This window comes from Eleginops maclovinus, chromosome 11 (genome assembly GCF_036324505.1).
Source record: "Eleginops maclovinus isolate JMC-PN-2008 ecotype Puerto Natales chromosome 11, JC_Emac_rtc_rv5, whole genome shotgun sequence".
Lineage (NCBI taxonomy): Eukaryota > Metazoa > Chordata > Actinopteri > Perciformes > Eleginopidae > Eleginops > Eleginops maclovinus.
The window spans coordinates 17,466,029-17,482,001 of record NC_086359.1 but is presented as its reverse complement, the minus strand read 5'-3'; the positions used below and the strand labels follow the sequence as shown (position 1 = coordinate 17,482,001).

Here is a 15,973-nt window from a genome sequence, read left to right as displayed (position 1 = left end):
TTTTTTTCTCTTACAAAAGTCACTGGGTTCAACCATAATGAAACAGGTCTTTCTTTTTGCGCCAAATCAGTGAGCCACAGGGACGAGGAATGCTGCCCCTGGGTCATCCATTCAATTCACAGTTTATCACTAGCTCCAATGAACCTAGTTATTGCCATTATCATAGCAGCATTTACATCCCTATTGAGCATGCAGCGGGAGAGCCTGAGGCAAAAATTGTAGAGCCAATTCCTGAAGTATTAAATTACGTGCGGTCCCCATTCCCGTAGATGTGGTGCTGGGCCATAAAGTCTGATTGTTTTGCCATTACAAATAATAGATTCACGGTGCAGACAGCCAGGAAGATTAGCTGGTACTGTGGGGCCACAGGAAACACATGCGTCTTTGGTTATTGTTTCCGTTTAGAGGAGAAGATAAAGTCACATTGGAAATATACAGGTAAACCTTCCGTTTTATAGCGTGACTGGCATGGACCATAGACATCATTCTTGAGATGAAGAAAGGCATTATGGGTCAAAATAAGGAGACAATAGTGACATTAAAGTTATGATGATTATGACTCACAAACATAATTTATAAGTTATTTTAAAACACGTATCCAAGAAAAGAAGAAGACGGGCAAAAATAGATGCAAGCGTTTGGGATTTAAATGGCACGGTTTGAAGTGAGAATGGTTCAAATTGGGTTTTATGTGTAGCTTGTCATAATCAATACATATTCATCAGGCATCATAAAATGGGTAAATTATTTTTTTCACTCTATTTTTGTCATTTCTTGTTCAAAAAGTGCAAGTCCCCAGTGTGCTTTCTTTATTTTTCCCTCTCTTATCTGTGCAAAGGCATTGGAATTTTCCTGTTTTTTTAAATATAACCCATTTCTGTTTATGTGGCTTTCTACCCTTTCTTACCTATCTGGAATGCAAGTTTTGATTCCTGAATATGTATTTCGGATCCAATAATTATTTATTGTTTCTCTAACCCTCAGTCTAAAGTTACTCAACTTCCAAAAATCATTTACATAGAAGGTAAACACTTGCACCCTCCTCCCAATAATGAGCCTTATGCTGTTGTTTGCACGGTTTTCATTTGCCAAATTGAGAATGCTGCTCCTCAACCAATAATGGACAACCATTGTTGACTAGGGCACAATAGATGAGGTAAAGAAGGCAGTTAAACTAAGTAATCCACAGCGTTTGGACAAACAAATAAATGCAAGTCAATTGAGTGCTAATACACTGCTGCACTGTTGTATTCCAAGCCTGATTCCCTCCAGGTAAAGAGCTGGAATGAGATCAAACTTGGCAATGAGAGGGCAGGAGATAATGAAATAGTGTGAAAGAAAACAGAGCATGACTAATGAATGTAATGTCGATTTTTATTATATTCAATGCCAGTGTATTTGGAGAATATTATCCGCCATGTGTTACACCACACATAAAGTACACAATTTGGGAGTAAAATGGGTTTCATCTCCAGTCAGCTGTTTTACTGGAGACACAGTTATCAGATGACCTGTTTTCACTGTATCCAAGCCCCATGTTCTTGCTGTGCATCAAAGCATTACCTTTAACAGAAAGATCAATAGAGTTGTCTCTGGGAAAGTGATTCAGTTGTAGAAAGCCAGACCATAGTCCTGCCATGCTATGGCCTATTGCTATTTATGTGGTTGGGTTAAAAACTTGATTTTAATGGTCATTTACTCAATAAAGGCTATTAAAGTGAAATAACTTTGGACCAAAGGCTGCATCTCATTATTGCTACTAAGAAGTTGTGGCAAATCGGTGGACTGCTGCCAGTGGCAGAGCTCCACTGGCCAACCCAGCTTATTAGTTCCAGTCAATCAATAACTCCTGTAAAGCATCACAGCCATTGGCAATGCCATCGATTTATGATGTACTTCACACAATTCTGGAGTGACAATTAAAGCTCAGCTTCTGATATGATAGCAATTAAATGACAAAGAAGATGAATTCCATGATATTTTAATTCCATTTAAAATGAAGGACCAATTGGGAGTACAATCTGCCTTGGGTTGTCCACATTTGCATGCAAGTACCAACAATGCTCATGAATAGAAATGAATTTTGTTTTTATTTAAATGAAAGCAAATTTTACTCCTCTGTTAAGAAAGTCTGAATATAGCTTTTATTAGTTGGATGATTTGGGTGCAAACACTTTACGTAGTCTGTCAACATGCTTGCACCAATAATTGCAATACATTCTCCTTATAAAGGCATCATTACAAAACAGAAAAAGATATATTGCTTGAAACCAGTATTACTTATCTCACAAAAACTGTCATATAGTGAAGCCAAGCCTGAATGCCATTAACAATTGTTGATCTCATTAATAAATCACTTTTTTGTTTCCCCAAGGAAATCAAATTCAATTGTTTGTAATTTTACCTTTTTTTAAGGTAATTATATAACAAATTAGAATTCCACAAGCACGCAACAAGGCCAAGAATGTGTATGTTTGTTTGACAGAAAAACATATTATTTAGGAAATTAATTGAAAGCTCTAAGACACTGTTGATCATAATACAGCAAAAACTCCTGCATGTCCTTGTTTGATACTACATGTATTTTATATGGTAATGTTTTGCTTCCTAACATCATAAGGTTTTTATGAGTTCATGTGGTATTTCTGTAAAAAAATCAACATACTAATACATAATTTATGTTGCATGCATGGTTTGTTGTTGGATTAATGCACCGTTGGTTGTTTTTCTTGTTCAAATGCTGTAACCGCAGAATATGTCTCTGTGGACATTGTTGTTGAATACAAAGTATACTTCATGTAGATGAGAATCTAAAGATAAGATAAGGTAATGAATAAGGATGTACTAGGAAAGTGGTATGCTCCTCTCCTGTCCAACAGTCCTACTTCGGACTCGGTGCATATAAACAGTAAAACACCCCTATAATCATGTTCCGAGTGTCAGGCTCACTGCTGATGTTATAGAGGCATCCATCAATCTGCCATCGCAGGCCGAGCCAGCCCTGGAACAGATATTAATTACTCTGAGCTGAGATCCATCTCTGCGCAGTTCTGTCCCCCTCTCCACGCTTGTCCAATCACATTTCTCACAGCCTATTATAAAGGACAAGGTGATACTCTGCTTACCAAGGGGAGAGGAGCACAAATTGAAATATCTCCAATATGTCTACTCTTCCAGAAAATCTGCTCGTTGCATATTTTCTCATTACTGTATCTAATTTCGTATCAACTTTGAAAGCAATTGATTGGTGGAACATTACACATTTGCCTGCAGGCCACCATAGCTAACAACACATAGGCCTACTGTAGTTGTACTGTAGGTTCATAATTATGCAAAGCAAAAAAGTGCAGAGGAATATACAGTAGCCACAATTATTTAAATTTTGCATGTTAAGTTAAAGTGAAATATACTATTATTTTTATAAAGTACAGATATTTATTTTGAAACTAATTAATTACAAGTATCGAAAAGAGTATGAGCAATTTCCAAGTCGAAAACACGCCTTACTTACTAGTTTCAAATCTGTTTTAATACCGCACAATGTTCATTCTGTAAATTATGGTAACATTTAAAGTAAATAACATGATAAAAGTAGGGTTTGTTTGAGTGTCATGTTGCCTTGTGATTGACAGGTAGCGACCATGGTGATGTCTGGTTTGGGAGTGTTCCCTGTTTTTTGACTTAGAACTCTACCTCATAATGTTTTTCCGGTTCATTGAAGGTAATAATAGCATTTTAGTTACCTTTAAATGTCCTGTTTAGAATTTAGCCTTCAAACACAAACTCTGCAAAAGTCAAGATGGGGACAGCCAAAAACACAAAACATGTGGCTTCAAAACCACAAAATATATTATTAGTTAAACAATAGACAAGCTTTAGTTTAACTAAAGCAGTTATGGCGAAGTTGTTGGGAATTATTTTGCAGCTCTGCATTTCACCTGTTTGGAAAGCTGTGTTTTAATGTACTGACAACTGACATTTCAGGAGCAAACATTTAGCATTTTAAGTTTCAGCCTATTTCAGGGTGTATATAACTACAACTTGTATCATTATCTCGAGTGAGTGTGCGAACATGCACGCACAATATTCTAGTTTCTCTCTTGCTTATTCCAGATATGATGTTTGCATCGAACATATGGAACCACTCAATAACTCATGTACCTTATGAAGTGGTGTGTGCAAATTCAGCATCATGGGTCTCAAAATAAGCAGCAACCAGTTTTTCAAAATGAAGGGCTTTGGCACTCTGTATAGTGTCACAATGTCTTCCTGGAGACCCTTTCTGTTATTGGATGCATACTACCTTGTGACCATTGTGCTTATTTAAAACATTATCTATTGTCTAATGCGTTGGAGAAATTAAGTATAGTGATATTAACACCCGGATGTTTCCTTTCCACTTGTAAGAGGACATGTTATGGAAACATAATCGCCCAAAACAATTATTTTGCTGGTTTTGCTACTCCTGACAATTCCAAAGAAAGGCACAGGGTATTTGTAACAACTGGTAAACATTGCATGCAAAATTCTGCTGAGTATGTCAAGAGAAGGAGAAAAGCATTGGAACTGACAGCGTAATATATTTCCTCTATTTGTAACCATGTGTCCCCATCTATGCACCACCCTGTATGATCAGCACTGACCTCTCACTGTCATCATTTCAGCCTGACCACACAGCAATATTCACACGTCCAACAGCGACAGGCTGATTTATCTCATGTCAGCGGCACGGTTTTGATAGTCGCTTTCATTTTCGGGCTGATGAAAGTGCTACAGTAATGTGGTGGAATGAATGTTTTGTCCACTAGTACCCACCATGAACTCAAATCGATGGAGCATGTAATTGCTGGCCACTTTGTGTGATTGCTAAGATAAACAGACATTGTTGAGGACATGGGAGATCAGTGTCACGAAACAAAAGACAGGGGAGGGATTTATGGGCCATAATATTCACAGACAACATACAGTAAACATAACTGCTGTCGATTTTGGCGCAAAATCTTCTCTTGTAGTCAGTATGTGATCTCATGTGATTCCATCTTATTTAAGTGTAGTTTTAATCTTTGCAAAGGCCAGTTGAAATAAGCATTTACAAAACTTTTGCATGGTGTATTTCCAATTAAATGGTTATCTTCTCTTGAGTCATAGGCTTCAGACTAAGCAGCGATCTCCTAGTCTGAAAAATGAGGCAATTCCAATGTTTGTTATAAGATAAATTATATAGAAGTCTATGAGAAAATCACCCTACTTCTCACTTAATTTATTGCCTATATTTTCCTATTAAGTTTGTGGTCTGAATCTCTAGTTTCAAGTCTTAGTCAATCTAACATGATTTTCTTTCCTTTAAATGGTGGTCCTATTTAGAGTAAAATAGAGGTAATGTACGATATGCATTTAGGGTGTTGGTTCTGTATTTGTTCCTGGTAGTTTTTATTGTGGCCACATTGCCATATTGCATCTATTTTAAAAAGACATCATTGCTGTAAACTGGACTTATCGGGACAATTGTAATCTATTTAAAATAATACAAAAGCAAGAGCCTTTTTCTCCTACACCAAAATGATAATAGGTCCAGCCAGAGAAAGGCTATCGAAGATGATACTGACTCACCTTGGTAATGGAGCAGGAGTAACCCAGAGTTTCGCTGTTGGTCACCACGAAATCTGATGGAGATTTGGTTGCTCCAGCTGCGTAGCACGAGGCCCCTCATCAAGACGGATTCATTGGCAAGGATGAAGGGTTCTCGGCCACCAGTGTCCTCCACTGTCACCTGCTCCCCCTCCAACACACTGACATTTAACACCTGAAAAAAAGAGACATCAAATTACACTCTTCTCTTTATCGCCGCACCTTTGTGCATCAAACATGCTATCATGCAAGAAAATGGTTCAATGGCTGACTTATTGCAAAGGGTCTTTGAAGAGTCACACATACACTTTAAACTCCATCACTGAACACAAAAAATCCCATTGCACACACACCTGGTGACTAACTGTTGACTTACGAGGTTTCAGTTCACACCAGATGGGATCTTAATTTAGCACCCCCACTGTTGTGTTTCCATTTAAAGCCAGGTTTAGTCTAATGATGATGTTGCTCTGAAAAATGGGTCACCTGCTGTGTTACTTTGCTCAGTTTTCTACCGAAGCAATAGCACAGGGATCTGTTTGGTTTCGTCATTTCTTTGTTAACCTGCTCCGGGATTATATACACATTCTTAGTATTGTAGAATCTGTCTGGGTCATTCCACTCATGATTGATTCATCCTCTTTCGGTGTTCGCCTTGTGCCTGTAAGCCACTCTGACAGCAGTGTTTTATGTCTTCAACATGTTTGAACAGCATCTGCAGCTAAATCTGGTGAAGAAACCTCGGGAGGATTTTACGTTGTTAAACTGTCTGGATAATGGAGCACTGACATATTTTGGAGCAGCATTTGATTCTCTCCCCAACAGAACGATAAGAGGCATAGTAATCCAGCAGAAGGTCATGGTCATTATGTGCATGATAAATATTAAAAAAAACTTTCACCTTCACTTGAGTTTGCACAATAGTTTGTTCTGATTCGCTACTTTCAAGGTGCATGAAAAATATGTTCCCTTGTGTTTGCCTGGCACTTAAAACACTTTTTTTTGTTTGGAGTTAACCAAGGTTCTAATCTTTTTACTGAGTTCAAAACATTTGGAATCTTTTAACACTGTATTCAGTATAATTGAAAGCCTGTTTTTGTTGAACTCAAGTGTCCAAACACACTATGATAAAGACAAGCAGCCTTTCTGTTCTAAAAGCAATGCAAAGTTTTTTAAACTTGCATTATTCCTCATGACCAGCAGGAGGCATCTACACTGGTTGCTGGAAGAAATCTGAATGTATTGAAGTCTATAAGATATTAATACTGCTTCTTATGTGATGTATTACTTAATTAAACATAATTTTTAATACAATATTGAGCTTAAACAATAGTTTAAAGTCCACTTCAAAAGAGTATAATTTTCATTTAGTAAATTATTGGTCCATTTTGTTTTTTGTCTGAGAACTTTAACCCTTTTAAATTGTGTTTTTAATTGGTGAAAGTAATATTTTCATATTTTTGTCACCTAAAAATGTCATGTTTTGCATTTACAGCTGCGGAAAAAATTAAGAGACCACTCCAAATGTTTCTTAAATCGTTATCTATATATGCATGGCAGCCAGTCCAGTGTGTGTTGAATTCCAACACACAGAGAGAAATTGTCAGTAGTTTAGAGAATACAATAAAATAAAATTCAAATGTATTTAACTCAAAGACACATCTATAAATAATTAAACAAGAGAGTACGATAATGCTGAAGTGGTCTCTTATTTTTTTCCGCAGCTTCAGTTGTACTTACACCACCCTTTCATGTCACTTCTGGTTGCAAAAAATAAAAGACTGCAACAACCAAAAACCAAGATGGTGAATGCCCAAAAAGTGAAACTCATACCTCCACTACTGATAAACAGTTTATGGTTAAAGATAACTCAACCTCAAAACAAATGGCAATCAAAAAAGTTAATATTGAGATTAGCGAAATAAATCAAATATCAACAAATGTTTTGGGTCTTTGCTACTAAAGATAAAAGGGACAACAGCTGCCCAATCTGATGATTTGGAATGGAGGCAGCTCCTGTCTTGAATGACAAGTGCACCATCAAAGTCAAATCAACCACATCTCAAGCTCTCAGTGAAATAAATAACGTGTTCTAAAAGCTAATTCTGTCACAGGTAGTGGGCTTAGGTCTTAGGTATGCCATGAGGCAGAAAAAGTGTTGCCGGCCCTCCATAGGCTGCTGTCCCTGAGGTAATAGGTGTGCAGGAGTTTTAGTGTAACAGCCTGGAAAGCTGAGACAGTGGGTAGGATGCACGACGGCAGCAGTAAAATGAATTTGGCCGGGTTGGCTGTCACTCACAGTCAAAGGAGAGCTGGCAATGAGTGCAGAGGCTAATGGACACTCTGAGACTGAGCTTAGAGGTGACTTCATCCTGAATCATCCATGAGGTCAGCCACTTTGATTGATTTGATTTTTATCACAAGCAGAATTGAACACAAGTCTAGGAGGTTTCAGACAAAGCAAAAACTAGATAAAAGGCAAACATTTACTTGTGTTACAAAATCACCTGTGCATGTTTTAAATGCAAAAGCTGTGCATCTTAGCTTAAAGTGGTAAATTGTTGCAGTAACCTTTAACAACTTAAAGGCATGCCACAGGATTTAAAAATCCCCGTTTCTCTCTTTCTCAAGGGCATCGCCAATGACAAAGCCTTAGGCTCAGTTGTCTTTTTCTTTTTTTCCGTTACTGCCTCTCGGTCTCTGAGTTATTATGGAGGGCTTGGATGTTTTGCAAATCAGGTTACTTCAGCTACTTGCGAATCTTAACTTAATTCTCACTCCCACAGCTCAGCACAGTAATTCTCCTTCAATTTAACATCCATTCTCATATATTCAAGGTATGAGATGATAGCATTGACAATGTGGAATTGCAATTTTGCTAACCACGGAGGTAACTTCATTGTCTGAAAAATGTAGACATCCATGGAGACACAAACTCATTGTGATTGATTGTTTGAATTGCACTCTTGCATGAAGTGGCTTAAATGTTGAAATATATCCTATCAATTTATTATTATTTTTTACCCAAACAAATTTACGCTTGTAAGGTTGAATATTTTGATTTTTCCAAAGCAGATTATTTTGATTGGGGACCCAAATGAAGTAAAAAAACAAACAAATGGAGCCCATATCTTCCTTCATCTCTAAAATGTTTTCTTGAATTATTATTCAAAGATGTGTTTTCTTTTCCTCCGCCGTTATGTTAAGCTGGGTGGTAGAGGGAAAATGGCTAGTTGATGAGAATCTCTGCCATGGTTAAAAAATGTATCAAAAAATAGCAGGCTAAAAATCGAAATTACCTCATTGCTTGAGCCCTTTGCGGAACTGATGGAAGGTTTATCTTTCCTGCTCAATCCATTCTCCCCTATACCCTATACAATCCGAGTCAATCTTTTTGCCTGTTCTAATAATCACATACTAGATATCTCAACATACATAAAAAGTAAGGACAATTAATCAGCCATTGTAGCCATTAATCTTTTGCTTGTGTCAACTAAACAAAGTAATTATTGTATCCTGATTTCATTTGACATTGTACACTAACTGTCCCCAACAGATGTAAACATACTGTACACACTGTACTAGCCACCTGTATGCTTTCTGTTATGCATTCATTAAAAAATCCACTGCTGAAATATTAAATCACTTTGCTCCACATAAATGTTTCTGTTACATAACCTATTTATATTCATCGAAAATATAGTTTTATGTAAAATGTTCTGTTTGAAGCTGTGGTAGGAAGAAGAGGAGATTGTGACTAAGGCAAATCTCCTCAAAAATAATTATATCATTCTTAATTGATTTTTGTTCAGGGGAAAAGTTCCTATATTTCATTTTTAAACCTCGGTTAGAATTCATGTTAAAATAACCACAATTAAAGGGAAAAAAATGAATAAGTAAACATCACATTGCTCAGGTGTGTATGGCATTGTGTTCTATCTAATACATGGTACGCACTTTGATATTGCAACAACAGATATAATCATATCCAGTGAGGCTAGACAGATAGTTGGTCTTTAACTTCTGGGTTTACATACACCAGGGATGCTCATGAAGGACAGGTGAGCAGATGGTGGACAGTGAGCACTCGGAGTGATAGATAGTTTGGCCCCAAAGGGCCCTATCATCTGTCATCCACCCTGGGACCTGTCAGTGCAGCCAGCAACAGCTGTCCTGCCTCAATTATGAATCATTGGCCATGTCAGGAGAAATCACACTACCTTATCTTCACCAGTGCTGGAGCCAAATCCCCTGAGGGGTTTCTTTCTTACAGTCTCTCACTCACTCACTCACTCACTCACTCACTCACTCACTCACTCACTCACTCACTCACTCACTCACTCACTCACAAACACACACACACACACACACACACACACACACACACACACACACACACACACACACACACACACACACACACACACACACACACACACACACACGTTTTTCTCTGGACTGTAATGAGAGCAGGCTTAATGTAACTCCTGCTGGAACCTCGCCTCAGCAGACATATTTGCTGGGGGATTTGGCTGACCAAGCACACTTCTGCACCAACCACAACATTATCAGAGGATGCCATCTAAACATTGTGCTTTTCCATTTTCGAGAAATGTGTTGAGAGACGAGGTATCTATCTGGTGTTTTATTTTTTATCTTTATTCAGGTTATTAAAAGAAACTGAGTAACACAATAATTTGAAATATGCCGTTTAGGTGCTGTGTTTAAGCATTCATTTTTCAGTCCAATAAAATGTTCCTGAGCACCTTCAACCTGAGAAGACTAAAGGGGAGGGTCATCTCTCTCCTGTAGTCACTGTCGCTCCAATCAAACCACTTTAATGAACAAACCAAGCTGCAAGGCCAAGAATACAGCTGATAGGCAACAGCAGCACTCGAAATACAAAAGGCTGGGAAAAATCTCAAAAATAAAGGTTTTAAGGATATTAATATTTGCAGGAGTGAACCTTGATCTTGTTGTTTTTACCGTGAAATGTTTTAAAGCAGGGAGCTTCCAGGGTGCTGCAGTGTATGAGTGACCAGTGAGCAGAGGTGAAGTTTCATCTTATCTCATCCAAGCAGAAAGTAATCTGTTTGTAAAAGTAAAGCTTTAATCTGTTACTATTGAATCACTGCTGGTATATCGGAAAACCCATATAAGAGATACATTAACAAGAGCAGAGGGCATGTGCATTGTCCATGTTTGGTCAATTACATTTTTTCTGGGTTTCCCTTCCCTTTAGTTTTTTCTAGGTCTTTGTGCATGTAAATGGTCTGCAAAGGCTGCATTTCCAAAGTTCACTTACCCATAAGCACATTCAATATTTTCCAAACAGCCTCCATTGTGTCCTTTTGCTCCAACACATCTCTAAGTGGTTGACCAATCACATCAGAGCCAGCAAGCTAACCAATCAGAGCAGACTTGGCTGTGGTTTCAGACAGAGGGTGAAAAGTGGTGCTGCAGCACAGGCAGTGAGCATATTATGTCCTCTTTAAAAGCAGTGGCCAGAATAATAATAATAATAATAATAATAATAATAATAATAATAATAATAATAACAACAATAACAACAACAATAATAATAATAATAATAATAATAATAATAATAGGGCTACTTTCATCAATTCAACAATATGATCATGCTATTTTTTTCTGTATTGTTCTCGGGTCATCTAAAGAACTTTTCAGTTGCCAACGCACCGCGTATTTGCAAGGGTTTGAGTCACTTTGGTAAATTCACCAGACATATGTTACATCCAATGACAATTTTAAACGTATGTAGAAGCCACGGAGCGTAAACAGCGTAAACACTATCTGTCCATATTGATTTGAAAGACGAACAGCCAACGGGGAAACGGCAACACCCTCAGGGAGTTTTTGTTTCCAGCTCTGGCCTGTAACATGCAGTAAGGGTCTTTCTGTCTTCTTAAAAACAAATAAGAATAGAGTGTGCAAGGAAAATATTTCTCCTGGTGCTTTGAGGTAAACAATCTGTCAAACTAATTAGTCTTTTTATACTTGGCATGTAATCTTTATTCACTCACTTATTATTTTTTTCCATAAGCACACAGAACAAGTTAACTGTCCATAGAGGCTGGCTCTCGCTGATAATTTACTGTTGGAAACATCTGGTGGTGCTCTGCCATAGACATTTATATTGACTCACAGGCGTCATTGCTGATGCAGAAATGAGCAGTATGTAATCAAAATGATTCCACTATACATGGAAATTAAATGCCCCTGCTGCTGGGGGCAATAAATCAACAACCTCTGCTGCAGTGTCATCTTTACTATGGCTGATGCAGAGGAGAACACTGGTTGAGTACCGACTTTAATTCACCGCAGGGTCTAAGGCTCACATTTGAATAATCTTGGTACACCTCACACAGTTGGTGTTTTTGTGTATCTCCTGATAAATTCATGCAAAAAGAGAATCCCTCCAGTCTCATTATATGGAAAATGTTATCGTAATTGAACATTCACCTCTATATAAAACAGCCAACGCCATTTTTGTTTGCCCTGCGCTCTAAAACAATGGATCGTTACTAATCAGCAAAAGCAGAATGTTAATTAGAATGTGCCGAAGCTGGTGGCTCAATACAATACCGGTACTTGCTTCAACTCATTGGGCCTCCAGGAGCTACAGTAAGTTATCTTACCTTTCTCTTAGATTTTCTAAACCAAAAAATAAGAGAAGTCAACTCCAGCTGCAACAAACTGTATAAACAATTCATAACTGCTCTTAGATCATTTAGGTTTTGCATAGCTAACACCCTGTACTGTAAGGGCAAAAGCACATGGCAAACAATTGAGAAATGCCACCAAAGAAAGCAATGTGAAGATCATCAGCAGTAGTTATGTTGAGTTACTCTTTGAAAAACTGGAGAAAATGAAACTTATATTTTGCAGTGGCAATATTATGCAATGTTTTTTATAGACAGTATAGTAGACAGAGTCGGCGCCAGAGCAGATCTACTGGAGGGGCATTGGGTCATTGGCGGGGGGGGGGGGGGGGGGGGCTTGCTTGCTTTTGTGACATTAAAAACTCTTTAGCAACTTCGAACTCAGCGTCAATTATAGTCGATTGTGACAGATCGAGAATATGCTTCACAGCTGGTAGGAGGGGCATCAATGACCGCTAGGGGGGGCACGGCCCTCGAATGCCCCCCCTTAGCGCCGGCACTGAGTATATACATATATGAGAGTTGACAAACACCTGTAGGTTTTTGTTCGGCCAAATTTAAATTACCTTATCATGACAGACCATAAAAATTCATGAATGATCGTACATTTTTAAAGATCCCTATGTTTAAATCTTATGTTTACAATTCATGGACAAGGATCTGTGATTACAACATTTTACAGTACAGACAAAATAAAAAAAGTGTGTGGTTACGAACAACGTTAAAAGATCATTTATTCTTTGATCGCTTGTCACATTTGTCACATTTTTATGTAACATTTATGCTCCTGAGATCCTCAAGCCTCCATCATATAGTGACCATCTTCTCCAGGAACATTGTGTAACCCTCTAGTAAAGTAGCCTTAACACCCTTAGCATTTGAAACAGTCTCTTGCTCTCTGATCAATCAGCCTCTGAGGCGCCTCCTGGGCCTTGACATCCCCGTTTATTTGCTGCAGTGTGCATAGATTTAAATACATGCATTGCTAATTACTCTTCATTCTTCATGTTACTCCTCTGGCATGCATCTTAACTCTCCAAACCTCATCGTGACACTGAAAGAGTCGGAGAGTTTTCTGGCAGACAGAGTTTTCTCTCTTCGTGACAGCTAGCTGGGTGGAGGAGCAATTAGTGTCACCTGAAAGCATTCCTCCCAGGATGACTAGGCCCCATGAAAACTCATCTCCGAAAAGCCCTGACACCCTAAAAAGCTCATCAAGATCAAACTGGCCTTCTTTATGTCCTGCCTGACTCCCCCAAGGCACAACGTGATGAAGGCTTCCCTCTGCCTCATCTCAAGTTGATTAAAGGCAGAAGGCTCGTCTTGGCCTCCATTATTCAGTCAGGCTCAGTTTCTCTGCGACATATCTGTCACGTGGTGCCGCATTTTTTGCTGCTAGGAAACGACTACAAAACATGCATCACCTTGGTAGAAATCCTTTTTGTATATCAGAGGAGACGGATGGAGGATTAAAGGATCCATTGTATTTTCAACTGGGAAATGTTGGCCATGAAAGTGTCGGTCAGAAATGTCATAACACTTTTGATGAGAACACTAGCAGTCAGGGAACACCAACAAAAGCAATGTAATTCCTTCCCCAATCAGTTGCACTCAGCATGGATCAATGCCATGTGCATTTTGCTTCTTTTATAAGAAATACCAGAATTAAAATGAGCGGGCAAGGATCAATACAGCAATTCACCCAGTACAGAAAGGAGGCTGAGTGTCAAGTATTTCTGCTGCTTATTAACATGACTATTGATTGGAGTCAGAGGAGCGTGGTCACGGAGGCAGCATCAAATACCGATCGTTAACCTTCAAGTCAGGGCAGGCCATTAACACTTGGCATGCTCTGTAACATCTCAATCCTTAAAGGGGCATTCCACTGGCCAGCCACCTCGACTTTACTTCATCCCCCCGCCTAGAAGCAGCTCATTAGCGCATGCAGCCTTGAGCCCATTACAGTTTTTGGTTGTTAAGTTTTATTTTTTTGTGTGTGTTTAAAACAATATTCACTCATTTGAGAATAAAGAACTCGGAGGCCATTAATTCCCCAAATGAGATGCAAGGCATTAGTTTCTGTATTTATTTAAAGTTTATGAATATCAAAGCAAAATATGGTTTTCTTTTCACTTGATCCTCACTTACATCAATGAGAAAAATAATTTAGATACAAGAGGGTAAAGTACATTCGTCTGTCCCTTCAACCCGTCTCACACCCTTCAGCATCTGTATGAGATAAACCAAAACGGAGGAGGATGGAGGGAAGGAGAGAGGGGGGGTAGGGAGGGAGGACAGGTCAAACTAACAGGGCTTTCATCAAGAAGACTGTTGTTCTCGTCTCTTAAGAACCAAAATTCAACGTTTACAAATTTGACCTTTGTTTTTTTCACATGACTTGTGTACTTATCTGTTTGTTTATTATGAACACAAAAGGTTATTTGAAAAGACAGCATGGATTTAATAAGCAGAAGCACACCATTCCTGTTAGAAGTTTACCTTGAAAAGACACTATGGATAAGAAGAAACAATGTCTTTTTAAATAAACTTCCAGATTCACAAGAAAGATACAATGTATTTTAACACATATTTTAAACAAGCGACACCTTAATACTGAACATTATTTAAAAACAAGTATTTTGCATGAAATCAATTGAAAAAATACCTTTCCTGTGGATACTAACGTTTGTTTTGAAAAGACGCTACGCATGTAACAAGATAAAATTAACACAGCACTGTTACAACTCAAACTGGCTACCTCATCGTCATATTTCAAGCGTATATGGCCAGTGACAAAGCCGTCAGTATTTGATCAGTTGGGAAGTGTTTTTCCTTTTCATTTGTTCACAGTTTCTCTCCAAAGAACTGAATCTGACTTAGACCGAGACACTAGACAAATAGAAAAACTGATAAATAAGCCAAATGGAAATAGAAAAATGAGGATGCAAGATAGAAATAGAAAAAATGAGGTTGCATGAGTTGGGAGATGAATTGAAAAGAGCGGAAAAAAAAGACACATACAATACTGACCTCAAAAATCTCTCCAACCATGTTTTTGAATGATGCTGCTTTAAAGCTGTCAGAAAATGGAACTCTCCCCCAATCAGCCTTTGTGGCAGTGGGAGAAATTGGACATGTCTGCGCTCACAACCCCTGAAATGTATCAACCCCTCTCAGTCCTCCACACACAATACATTCTATTTTAGCATTGATGCAGGGATGTGGCCACCATGAAACAGAAGTGGAACAACCTGTGCTGAGCCTCACATGGAAACTACTTGAGACCCAGGCAGGTAGATCAGTGAGCTGAGGAGATGGTGAACTCCGAATAGGACAGATGGCCTGGAGAGAGCTGATAGCTAGCTAACCCAAAGGATTTATTTGATGAAATAAAAAAAGGATTTTAAGCACTTTAATGCCACAGCCCAGTTCTGGAAAACCTCCATCTGTCCTCTACTAAAACCTTATTGCAGAAGAGACTTCAGAGAGGAGGAGGAGAGTGATTAAGAGGACAGAAATAAGATGTATTTAATAATTTGTCCCTGTTACAACATCTTTGTTTAAAGATCATGTCAAACCTGCAATAAATTACAGTAAACATGCATTAATAATAGTTCCTCACATACAATAACTTAAGAAAGGGTATGCTTGGTCCTCTATAT

At 38.3% G+C, this 15,973-nt stretch overlaps 1 protein-coding gene across 5 annotated transcripts in view; it reads right to left on the bottom strand.

The window, feature by feature from the left end:
- Positions 1-15,973, bottom strand: part of LOC134871657 (seizure protein 6 homolog) — a 92,197-nt gene that overhangs the window by 22,813 nt on the left and 53,411 nt on the right. For all 5 annotated transcript variants that reach the window (XR_010166722.1, XR_010166723.1, XM_063894457.1 and 2 more), the window contains exon 4: positions 5,611-5,803. Coding sequence is in view for 3 of the 5 variants with exons in the window: in XM_063894457.1 (XP_063750527.1) it covers positions 5,611-5,803 (193 nt within the window). In the remaining 2 variants the exon portion in view is untranslated. The remainder of the gene's footprint in view (positions 1-5,610; positions 5,804-15,973) is intronic.